Source organism: Fukomys damarensis, unplaced genomic scaffold (assembly GCF_012274545.1).
Source record: "Fukomys damarensis isolate Sample0158 unplaced genomic scaffold, DMR_v1.0_HiC HiC_scaffold_19, whole genome shotgun sequence".
Lineage (NCBI taxonomy): Eukaryota > Metazoa > Chordata > Mammalia > Rodentia > Bathyergidae > Fukomys > Fukomys damarensis.
In genome coordinates, this window is record NW_022900931.1 from 66,360,147 (window position 1) to 66,372,864 (window position 12,718).

General features: G+C 46.7%; 1 protein-coding gene across 4 annotated transcripts in view; it reads left to right on the forward strand.

The window, feature by feature from the left end:
• The window catches only part of LOC104857220 (N-formyl peptide receptor 2), a 13,820-nt gene extending 1,122 nt beyond the window's left edge, over nucleotides 1–12,698 (forward strand). Inside the window, exons 2-4 of one of the 4 annotated variants that reach the window (XM_019206492.2) lie at nucleotides 1,352–1,501; nucleotides 8,040–8,111; nucleotides 11,456–12,698. In XM_019206492.2, coding sequence (XP_019062037.1) covers nucleotides 11,467–12,540 — 1,074 coding nt within the window. In that variant the 5' untranslated portion in view covers nucleotides 1,352–1,501; nucleotides 8,040–8,111; nucleotides 11,456–11,466 and the 3' untranslated portion in view covers nucleotides 12,541–12,698. Of the gene's footprint in view, nucleotides 1–1,351; nucleotides 1,502–7,242; nucleotides 7,553–8,039; nucleotides 8,112–11,455 lie in introns of those variants that run through there. The other 3 variants (XM_019206491.2, XM_019206490.2, XM_010616996.3) reach the window with 3 other exon arrangements.
• Nucleotides 12,699–12,718: the final 20 nt, after the last annotated feature.

Genomic DNA, 12,718 nt, shown 5'->3' on the forward strand with positions numbered 1-12,718 from the left:
GTAGGGAGGGCAGGGGAATGGGGAACAAAAGAGAATCAAGATCTGTCACGTGAAGGTACGAGATCCCAATGATAAACGTAACTGTACTGCATGCTTAAAAAGTACCAATAAACTCGATAAATACTGAAAAACAATAAAGAAAAGGGCATCAAAAAGAGGTTGTACATTTGAAACTTTGGAAACTGAATGCATAAATTCAGAACAGACAGCACATGGAAGAGTACGGGGGAGAATGGAGCACAAGAATTTGGCTTAGGTCAACTGTTACGTCTACAAAATCAAACGCTAAGTCTACTGCTTCGCTGCAAATCCCAGGGGAGATGTCACGAGTCCCCTTCGTCATATCAAGCTAGAGCTCTGGGGCGAGCCTAAGCTGGTGATTGAGATTGGAATCAATCAGTATCATGCTTAAAGCCATGGACTGGGTTGTATCCCCTAAACACCTTACAATGGAGTGTGAGGAAAAGCACACCTCAAGGTTTAGACTCCAATTTAGAAGACAAAAAGCCGGTGAACTGAACTGAAAAATGGGTGATCAATTGAACTATGAAGATCACAAATGATGTGCTGTGTGTACGTCTTATCAACTCACAGCAGAAGAAACTGTCTCAGGAAGGACAAATCGGATGGGTCCTATGTCATTGGGACAAAATGGAGAAGGGGCCACTGGATTGGAAAAGTGGCGACATTTACATCCTCTAGGAGTCTGGAGTACTGAGGACTCGGGTCACAGAAGCAATTTTAGTAGAAGATGTAAGGAGAAGTGCAGAAATAAGTTCCAGATGTTTCTTCTAATTTCTGTGAATTTTTTTCTAGAATAAAGTTTGTTCAGAAAACTACAGCTGAAGTTGGAAAGGAACATCCCAGAATATTATTTTTTTAAAGTGAAGGGTAGTATAACATTTAAGTGACACTCATAATGACCTAAGAAAATGTAAATCCAGGGAGCTATTTTTACAAAAGAGAGAAGGAAAATGCAGGAGCAAGTTTTGGGGAAGGTAAGAGAGACAAGGATCCAGAGCAAATTAGGGGAGAAGTCTTGAGAATAAGCAAGAACTCTTTACTCTCAGTAGTACATACACACAGATGCCCACCATAAATCATTGCACAATACAATCAAAATGAGTGCATTTATGGTTTGCAAATTTTACATCAGAAAACACTAACAAAGACCTGAGACCCGAAAGACAGAGGTGTGGGATGGAGAGGGACAGAGGGAAATTGTTAGTAGAACGAATGAAAGATGAAAAGTGACTGAGGCTTGGCACTTTTCCCACCACCCCTGGCCTACGTGGACCTACCTCTGTTTTGGGAGTGCTCCTCCTAATGTCGTATCTCTCTCTGGTTCTAGACATCCTTCCTCTTTCTCCCCTTGGGCTTCTAAAAGGTCACAGTCCCTATTTGTGGGAGGTAGGACACTCATCTCCAAACGCTGTCTATCCTACTCCCCAGAAGCTGTGTGCGGGCTGACATGCCAAGAGAAGCTGCATCTGTGAGTAAGGTAAGGGTCTGGAGGTGGGGCGACGATCTTGGGCTGTCCCTGTGGGCCCTGTGTAAACCCCTGACCGGGGTTTATAAAAGAGAGTTTCAGTCTGAGAGAATTTTGCAGGTGCTTCTTTGTTTGGCTTTGAAGATGGGGAAAGGGGACAAAACCAAAGATAACGGACAGCTTCTAGAACCTGGACAGGGCAAGAAGACAGAGGAGGCCCCAGAGGATCCGAGGGGAGCAGAGCCTTCTTGATATTTGAGTTTAGCCCTGTAAAACCCATTTCAGAATTCTGACCTCCGTAACTTTAAGCTAATAAATCTGTGCCATGTGAAGCCACTATGTTTGTAATTATCACAACAGGCACAGGCGATTAACATATTAAATTGCTTCTTCCTGACTACACTATCATCTTGAGCCCTCGTTCTACTCTTGTTCAGTTCTTCACACTCAATTAATGTAAGCACGGGATCTCTTTCCTGAGAAATGGTCCATTATATAGAAAAAATACAGTAATTGATGTGCCCCAAATCGCAGAGTTCATCAAAAGCGAAGTCCAGGTTCCGATCCACACAGTGTGATAGGAGAGTGTGTTCCTGAACATCACATTCTGCAGACGGCTTCATTTTCCACAGCGGTGCATCATTTGGGGTGAGCCGAGTACTTCAGATGTTCGGCGCAGATGGGGCAGTCATTTCTCTGTCCTCTGCTCCATTGCACAGGCCGTTCCCTCCTCTCCTTTTCTTGTGGACATTCCCAAACCGGCAGACTTCCTTCTACATTGCAGTGACACCCGCCCCCAGACCCCCGCTCCTCCCCAGTCTCTACCCTGTCAGCCTCGGGCACAGGCACCGCCTGTCTCCGTTCTCACAAGGATCACGGCTACCTCAGGAATGGGCCCTTACTTGCGATGTATAGAAACCCGCTCAAGTTGCCGTAAGACTAACCTGCTTGTGGGAGGCACACAGGAGCGTTTGAGGAGACCGTGGGCAGAACGCACATGCAGCTCCAGTGCCCCTTTTCTGCCCCTGAAAATCTGGGGCGACCTCACCGCCACATTCTTATTTTCACTTCATTTGCTCCTTTCTCTTTGAGTCTTCAAGGAAAATTGCCAAGCCTGAGTGTTCGGAGAGCCCTCCACACTGAGACCTGGTGTCCAAAGCAAGGGAAGTCTTGCTTGAGACTGTGACCTCTAAGGAGCTTATCACAGCTTGGTCCGTTCTCCATTCTCCATTTGTCAAGATAAGAGCTCAGCAGATTTCCAGGAAGTGGTCAGGCAGAGAGGAAAGGCCTGTGCCAGTTTCTGAATCACGATAGCAGAAATGAGGGGCACAGTGTTCAGTTAAACCAACGTTTCTGGAAGGCTTTTGTACATAGGAGGAAGGCGAGGATCAGGATGTCCCCCAGGAGGCCCGGGTCAGGGATGTGGATGGGATGTGGTCGGGGCCGGGACGCTCGCTGGGGGCCGCACAGAAAGGCCACCCTGGGACTCCAGAGAAGGGGTTCATGCCTGAGACCCCACCGAGGGCTCAAACGCAGGAATCTGCCCTGGAACGGGCACGGAGCCAACCCTGTCACCCTCCGGGCCCCCACCCAAGTGCACGGTCTGCCATCTGCTCCCTCGGGGCCCCCTGCGCCTCTTCTCCGACCTCACCCATTTACCACTCTTCCTCTCCTCTTCTCTACGCTGATGACGACAAAATGTGATGAGTGAAGAGGCATCTGCGCGATTTCTTTACATCTGGTCTCAGTAATTACCATTTTTACAAGTGCATATTTACGTACATGAAGTTTACATTCATCTCGGGGAGTACATACATGTGCACGACACAGTTCAGTTCTCTTTTAATCCCTTCCCCTTCCCACTCACCTCCCTCCTTCCGTCTCTGCAGCCCTTTCCCTTAGGTTCATTCTCATTGTTATTATTTTAAGTTCATGACACACAGTGTTCATATTTATTGTGGGTATTTGGTGTTTGCACCTGACACGTCTCACTGCTTTTTAGAGGTTAGCAGTCATCTTAAGGATCATCTTAGTGACCATCACTGATGACTGGTTAGGTTAGAAAGAAATGACTCAAGGGACAGGAAGACAAAAAGACAAAGATATGAGGGATAAACTCTGAAATGCTAAAACCCAGAAATGTGGAGGTGAGGAGATGGGAGGGAGGAAGGACATTAAGGGACAAGGTATTCTAAGGTTCACGTGGATTCTTTCAAAGTTCTGTGGCTGACCAACAGATATTCCATATTAGCTGAGTTCTGCAAAGTATGTTTCACACTCGAGGACCTTGTACAAGTACCTTTCAAGGAGATTGAGGGAGGTGCTCGAGTTCCACTCTGGGTTAATCCCTTTGGGATCAAGGACACCAAACATCAAATACTACATTGCATGAATGGACAGTTCTGTTCAGGCCAGACTCAGAGCCTCCAATGAAAACACAGGAGAATAATACGGTTCCTAAATTTATAATGAAGAGGTTTGGCGAACTTATGCACACCTCAAGGGACTGATATCGCCATGGCTTTATATTTTTACTTACTGGCCAGTAGAAAACGCAAGCTTTAGAAAGCACTTCCTTTTATATCTTGTCTAACTTAAGTCTCAGGCTTTCATACTACTCCCACCTTCTTCACCATCCTGGGGAGCAGGTATAACTCATTGTCTACATTTGGACACTTTTGGGAATGGAAATGAATATAACTAATAATTCTAGAGCCATAAGTCAGGGATGTTTTAGCTAATTAGTGTGCATGACATCCCTATCTTTTGTCACTACTGACCACTCCAGGCTAAGGTCCCAAAATACAAAAAGATGCCAGTAGTAACCCCTCACCTATTTCTTTTCCCCAGATGGGCAGGCACAAGATTGTTCTTGATGCCCAGGGAACCCAAAGATAAATGGGGAAAGCCTGCAGTATAACTCGAGGTGAAAGCTAGACCTGGAGCCCCTAAAGTGTCCCCAGCCCCCACATCACGATGCTTGTAAGTGGGTCTCATCAGGAGGTGCCACAGAATTGGTTGCTCTGTCACTGTCCTGGGCCAAGTTCTGGCTCAGAGCCCTCTCCAGACGGCGGGCAGTGAGTGGCTCAGTCTCTCCAAAGCCTGGCCCACAAAGACACAAAGCAATGGGTTGAAGCAGTTGTTGGAACAGACCAGAGGGCTTATCAGTTTCTGCGCAATTCTAAGGGCTCTGCCCATTTTACCCAAGAGGACGCAGGCTCTGATGGAGGCTGTGGGGGCCACTACCAGATAAAGGCACGAGTAGAGAAAAAGTGCAATGACAACAAAGGAAGAACACATAAATGAAAGCTGGATTGGATTAGGCCCTTTTTGTGCATCCTGATGGCAGTAAGAACACACAAATCAGGAGCAGAGGACTTGGGCGTGCCTTAGCCAACAGAGAACTGGATACCGAGGGCACTGAGGGACGGTAAGGGAAAATGAAAGCAATTGGGTTACAAGAAATAGAAAACCGTAATGACTTTGTGATTCATAATGGTGCCGAAAATATTCCAGTACAGCATGTTATAACCGAATTTGGGAAGTCAGCAGGGTCCTTTAGAAAACTCAAGGGCCTGGATATTTTCCTGAGCCTGCAGCATTCACGGGGGGCAGAGTCAACATTGTCAGCATCAAAGGGTCGAGGAGCTGGGTTTCCAGGCCCCTCTCCTTCAGCAATGAAGACAGAGCGAGCAGAGATATTGTGGTGAGGAGAATCCACGGGAAGCAACGAAATGTGAAAATGAAGATGATCCATAAACCCAGACAGCAAAAGGGGACAGAGAATTCAGACAACTGGGCAGGACCAAGCAGTCTCTACTCAGCTGCCTCTGTCAAGACAAATCCATAAATTTGGCCGTGCAAGCTCCCTCACGGGATTCCAGCCCAGGAACATTTCAGTCTCTAGGAAACGTAAATATTCTCTAAGGTTCCACAGTGGAGGAGAACGAGAAGGCCCAGTGCCCCGTTCTGCTTAAGGCACATTGGGTGATAAGTAACAGACACTTGCCTTTGACCATGGCGTTGTTAATGGAGAACAAGACTTATGGGTCACTTACTAAGAAATGTGGAGGTGGGCTGTGCTAGGTTAAGTTCTGTCTGAACAATATAACAAAGAACCGTGCTTATTGTAAGCTTGCCTCTTTATCATTCTCCATATTATGGATTTCTCCTTGATGGACACAGCACGGCTGTGCGGCAGCTGCCGCAGCCCCTGGTTTTGCACCGTAGCATCCCAAGCCAGAAGGATAAGGATGAAACAGGACACTGGAGATTTCTAATCAGAAACGGGACATGTTCAGCTTTAATTACACAAAAAGGCCCACGTGGTCAACCATAACAGATGGACGACCAGGACAGAAGGTTCCAGGGGATGAGGGACGATGACAAGGAACGTTTCCAAGAGTTAGCAGGGGGACAAAATCTTCTGGGTTAAAGTGAAGGGAACGCGAGAGGGAAGGCCCCGTTATGCATGAGGACGATCCCAAGGAGGACAGAAAGTGAGAGACAAGGGACTCCACAGGGAGCTCTGCTAAACAAAGTTTGAACTCTTCTGAAATTGGACTGTTCTTCCTGCGGCGGGGGTGGCGGGAGGCCCCAGTCCGTCTCCTCACAACCCCTGTTTTACTAAAGCAGAAGCCGGCTGTGTTGCTACCAAATTGCCGGTTTTTAACACACGAGCATCTATAGCTGAAGAGAAGTAAAGTCTCAGAGAAGGTTGCCACTCCCGCACTGCTGCCAAATCCAGACAGGAAGTGGAATCAAGGCCGAGGCTGCTCAGGGAGGGGCTGCCGGTGCTGCCCAAATCCCCAGCCCAGCCTGAACCTGAAAGAGCCCACAGCGAGGCCTCTAGGCTGTGCCTGAGATGGGGAAGGCCAGGCCAGGATCCGCCTCTGCTGGTCCCCAGTTACTGGACGGGCCGCGTCAGCGGGGACAGCATTTCCTCTGAAGAGCTGGAGGGTACAGCTTTCCTCTGTGGCTGGACCGGACCGGAACAGTAGCGCGCTCCTCGGCTCTGCTCCGCGGGGCGTCCAGCAGCGCTTCACTTGTGCGCAATGCAGTTGGAGTTTGTATCGTGTTTACGACTTATGAAATATTCTTGCTTTGATATTCTGGGGCCACTAAAAGTGTAAACTCACTCTTGGATCTTTTGTACAAGCCATACAAAATCAGATGAAGGGCTAGATTTGATCCCTAATTTTACTGGGCAAGTCTCTGGCACTTTGGCTATAAACTGAGAGTAATTTACAAATCTCTCTCTCTCTCTCTCTCTCTCTCTCTCTCCCCCCCCAACTCCCTGGTCTCTGTTTAAACAGAACAAGTAATATAACTGTTACAAAGCACTTCACATGAATTTCTGTTTAATAAGTATAATGTATTTTATATTCTTAGAAAAAAAAGCATATCTCCAACCATGCATTCCCTCTGCATAGATCTCTTTATGCTTAATATTTCAACCACTCTAAAGCCAACAACACCCAGTTCTCCATCTCCAGCCAAAACCTTGCTATTGAACTCTAGATACATCATCCCGCATCCGTTTGTCCCTCAGGCCCACCTCTAGCATTTTTTCTCATCACTTGGTCCCAAAATTCTATGTCATGGCGTAAGTCGTGTTCCCATTAACCCATAGGACCTTACCATGTGACGCTCAGGCTTTTAAAGAGAAAACTAAGCTAATGTGAGGATATTAGGTTGGGCCCTGGTCCAGTCTGACTGGTACCCTTAACAGAAGAGATTACAATTCAGACCCACACAGACCAAGGACCACGTGAGGACGCAAAGAGGACTTGGCCATCTGCAAGCCAGGGAGAAATGCCTAGGAGATCCAATCCTACCCACACCTTGATCTCAGACTCCCACCCTCCAGGACTGAGAACATCAGTGTGTATTATCTGAACCCCTCGATCCATGCTGGAGTGTCACGGCAGTCACACTCGCTGATCAACCCTGCCTCTCCTCATGGGCCCCTTCTCAGTCACGACCTCCAGATCTACCCAGCTACTGAGATGCAGTGTTTTAAAGAAGACAGACAGAATGTTTTGCAGCTTCTCCCCCTGAAAGGTAGTGTCTATGTCACCTTGGCTTGTACCTGGGTGGGGTTGGGACAGAATGGAGTTGTAGGGCACCCTGTTAATGTCTGGCTTGGTGCAGAAAAACGCTACACATTCGGTGTCAGAAATACTGCTTAGTGCAGAAGTCACTTTCTGCATTGCTGTTATACTATCATGTCCTTTCATTGCTCACCTCTAATTTTCTCGTTACTTGCCTCTAATTCTTTGCCACTCGGTTATTATTTCTTCCATTTCCCTCAGTCTCTGAAGAAGTAACAGCCTGGCACCCAATTCCTGGTCCCTGATACTTACAGGATCAGCCTTCTGTTCCTCACAAAATATTGCAGCTGAGGAGGGAACATTCAGACACACGCATTTCTAAGGATCTACTCATAATGTCTGCAGCTATTGCAGAAAATTGCAGGAAACTTCAAGTTGCTGTCATCTCACTACTTCTGTTTTCATTGTTCCTCCTCTCTGTCCTTCCATCTCTGCAGAAGGCCAGCAAGGGCCTCAGTCACTCTGCAGGAAGACAGGAGGCCACAGCGGGAAAAGCATCTCAGCTGCCGGTAAGTTGCAGCCTATCCATTTAAAACGATTGTTTGAATTGCCTACCATGTGACAGACACTCCCTGCTTCTCAAGGAGAGCTCTCCAATATCGAACCACCTGCGGAGAGTGGTCCCTGCATTCTCCTCTCTGAATGTATCATGAGTGCAAATGTATTTACACTATTCAGAGATTCAGAAAGAGAATGCAAGTGATCTAATTTTTTATTGCATTTGACTTTAATTTATTTCATTTTTTGAAACAGGGTCTTATTAATTTTTCCAGGATGGTCTTAAATGCACCATCTTCCTACCTCAGCCACCTTAGTAGCTGTAACAAGAGGCATGCACCAAGGCTGACTGGCTTAATTTTTATTTTGGTAACACGTTACATTTCTGCTGGACAGTGTGGCTCTAGGGACAGAGCACTGAATGAACTTGATAGTCCTGTGTACTCACAAACTAGTGCTCGGGCCTTGGAGGGTGGAAAATAAATGAATGGACAAATGAGAAACAAAACTGTCTGGCGAGACAAGCTGTGGCTGGGGAAGTAGCTTCACATCCTGGGTCAGACCAGACCCCAGAGGACATAATATTTAAGCTAAGATATGAAACTCTGGAAAGAGCCAGGTGAGAGAAGCTCAAAAACAAGAGCGCTGTGAACAGAAACAAAAAGAGAATACACAGTCCCTGAGATAGCAAAACAAAAGTATCTATGAGGAACTGAAAAAAGTAGAAAGAGCCATGGAAAAGTGCAGCTGGGTAGGGGACATCTTGACTGCGTGTTCAGTAGATTCGGGTTCAGTAGGGGTAGGATTAGACTGCAAGGGAAAGGAGAGGAAATCAAAGATAGCATTGGTTTTGGAGCTTAGACAACTGAGTATCGACACCCAGAATTGCCAGAATATTAGGACAGAGGCACATTTGGAAAATAGGATGTTTAAGAGTTTACTTTGGGCAAATACTGCTGAGGCTCCCATGAGAGAAGGCAGGAAGTCAGGTGAGCTAGAGCTCCAGGGCAATGCCAAAGCTGCTAATCTAGATCAGAAGTCACCAGCGTGATCTGTCAAGCTGTGCGACAGGCTGGAGCCCCAGTGGAAGGACTACAGTTGGAGGATGGCACACTCCAAAAGTTAGACGTCAAATTCAGAGAAAAAGAAGCTAGTAATTCACCCTGAAAAGCGGGTGAAGACCCACAAACTGTACCTGTGTGTGCATTTATGACCTTAAAGGAAAAATGTATCTCGGGTAGGGAGAAATCTGATGGATCCTGTTACTGGGATAGCAGGATAAGCATGGAGAAAGAACCACTGGGTGTGGCAAGTGGAGTCCTTGAGCATCCCCCAGACCACACTAGATGAAGCGCTATGGCCCGGGAAACATGGTATGTGGTATGTGGTTTCCACAGAACGTGTGTGGTTAAAAATGTGAACAGATCAGTGAGAAGCAGCCCTTCCAAAGTCTGAATCCTCTTCATAGAAGAAAGTCTGTTCAGGGAAGTAGAGCTGAGGTTGGAAAGGAACACAGGTCAAGGATAGTATCTTTTTAAAGCGAGAGATAATGAAAATGACTTAGCAGAAATTAAGCTTGCAGTGTTTGCTGGAGAGAGAGGGAGGTGGGGCAGAGAGAAATAAGTTACTGATTGCAGGTTTGGGGGAAAGTAAGTGAGAGAAGGATCCAGAGGAAATTCTGAGAGCAACTTTCAGAATGAACATGAACTCTTTGCTCACAGTAATATGTACAGGTAACCTGGAGCAGTTAGGGAAGGGAGGCTGAAAATTTTCACATCTAATTACCGTGTTCTCAGTGAAATATCAGTCATGTGCATAAGGTGAGTGTGGAAGTTAGGAGTTCCGGGAGAAAGTAGAAGCACTGAAAGCAATTTTCAAATTTGAGGAAATGAATACGCTAAAAGCAGAACGAATAGACAAGAGTGCTGGGTTAGCATTTCAAACATACGGCCCTGAGGTTGAACTGCACACTGCCATGACTTGACCCTAGGAAAGTCTCTTTCCTTCCTTGGGCCTCTCTGGCTTCATCTTGTATTACAAGACATGACAGTGATGTTTGGCCTCAGAGTCAAGATGTTATAATTAGAGGGGTCCATCAACCTTGTTCTACATCACACAGCGTCTCACAGAAGACCTCAGTGAAACTGACAAGGGAAGACAAGAAAAGAAGGAAGCGAAAAAAGAATGAGGAAAACCATCACATCAGGGCACAACCGGGCCCAGGAAGTCCTGGGGGAGCCATGCTTTTCAAAAGCAACCCTGTAGAGTGGCAGAAGAAATAACTCTGAAACTGGTTAATTGTGGTTTTCAAGTCTTGCTGCCTCCGTGGACTGGCTGGACCTGATGTTGAAAAAAAAAAATCCATTAAATCCCCAGGGATATCGTTTCTGCCTGGTAAAAGAGAAATGATAGCGACTGTTTCAGAATTCTGTTACAATTATTCAGTGTGAAGGAGTCCTCAGGATTTGCTATTTCCAGACCAAGCAGACTGAATGCTTCCTCCATATTTACTGTTTAAGTGATCTTCAGCAGGCTTCCCAACTGTTTGGAACATCAACTTATTACGGAAAGCAGACACAATGAACACTAGAGAGCAATCACATAGACCAAATTGTTCCCCAGGTACAACACTCAACCATGCAGAGTCTCTGATGAGAATCCCACAAATATTAAAAAACTTACTATTCTTATGTTCTTTATCACACAGAACACAAAAGCTGTACAAATTCTTTGCTTCCCAGACATATATTTAGCAGGGATAAAAAGTACAATGGGTTGAAAATACATAGAATCAGGCACTTGTAACAAATTTTCAGAGTCCAGTGGTTGACTTCTTTTCATCTACAAACTCCAGGCAAACCCATAAACTAACTGAAATACTGACTACACGCTAGGTTCAGGACTCTCACAATAGAGGGGAGCAAGAGTCATAAGACTACAAAACTCTGGGGCTGAAAGCATGAAGTTTTCTGGCCTTTTTGCCTGCTGTACTGGGTAGAAACAGATTTGAATCTGCCGAGTCTGAATCCAGTGTTCTTCTCATTACTTGGATCTGCTTTTGCTTCATATTTTGCTGTCTGTGCATCCTCTGTTCTGTATTTCTGCTGGAGAATGGGGGCTTATGATCCTCTTGGTAAAGTAATCTGTGGATGCACATTGAATGTGACAATGTGGGGAACTCTCCTTTTCCAACAGAACAAGCAAGGAAGTTTCCAATTTTATGGTATTGCTAGCCATTAATCTTGGCAAATTAGGTCCCCTGGTTGGAGTGGAAGGGCGTGTGATACAGAATCCAAACAGGGAGGCTATAAGATGAATCCACACTTAAAAGATGGATTTTGTTGAAATGTTTCAGGGATCAACAAGATGGCAGCCAATGTCTCTCTCGCTGCAAACACATCTGAAGCGACGCACTACGAGTCAGCTGGCTACACGGCTCTGCGGATTCTCCCACTGGTGGTACTCTCGGTCACCTGTGTCCTGGGTGTGCTGGGCAATGGGCTGGTGATCTGGGTGGCTGGGTTCCGGATGGCACGCACAGTCACCTCCATCTGTTACCTGAACTTGGCAATAGCCGACTTCTCCTTCACCACCACCCTCCCTTTCCTCATTGTCTCCATGGCCATGGATGGACAGTGGACTTCTGGCTGGTTCCTGTGCAAGTTAGTTCACATTGTGATGGAAATAAACCTTTATGGCAGTGTCTTCCTGATCGCTCTCATCGCTCTGGATCGTTGTATTTGTGTCCTGCATCCAATCTGGGCCCAGAACCACCGCACCGTGAGCCTGGCCAAGAAGGTCATTGTCGGAATCTGGATTTTTGCCCTAGTCCTTTCCTTGCCAATTTTCATTTTCTTGTCAACAGCAAGTGATCGAAGAAGTGGGAACATATACTGTACCTTCTCTTTCGCATCCTGGGGAGACACTGTTGAAAAGAGGCTGGAGGTGGCCCTCGCCACGTTGACAGCCAGAGGGATCATCCGGTTCATTATCGGCTTCAGCACGCCCATGTCCACGGTCGCCATCTGCTATGGGCTCATCGCCGCCAAGATTCGCAGGAAAGGCATGATGGATTCCAGCCGTCCCTTTCGGGTGCTCACGGCCGTTGTGGCTTCCTTCTTCATCTGTTGGTTCCCCTTTCAACTGGTTGCCCTTCTAAGAACTATCTGGGTGAAAGAGAGGTCTAAGTACAAAATGCTTGCTGTCCTAATCAACCCAACAATGTCCCTGGCCTTGTTCAACAGCTGCATCAACCCAATACTCTATGTTTTCCTCGGCCGGGACTTCCGAGAGAGACTGCTGCACTCTCTCCCTGCCAGTCTAGAGAGGGCCCTGAGGGAGGACCTGGCCCCGACCAGTGACCCAGCCAATAGTGCCACTGCAACTCCCACTGAGGTCGAGTTAACACGAGGAGGGGCTTCCGCTTCATCCCTACCCTAACCTTGATCCCACTTCCGGCTTTATCGCACCTGGATCCACGCCATTGAATATTTGTTCTGGAAAAACATTTCTGTATCCCCCGATTTGTAGAAAGAATAAGACTACTGATGTCGTGTGTGTGTGTGTGTGTGTGTGTGTGAGAGAGAGAGAGAGAGAGAGAGAGAGAGAGAGAGAGAGA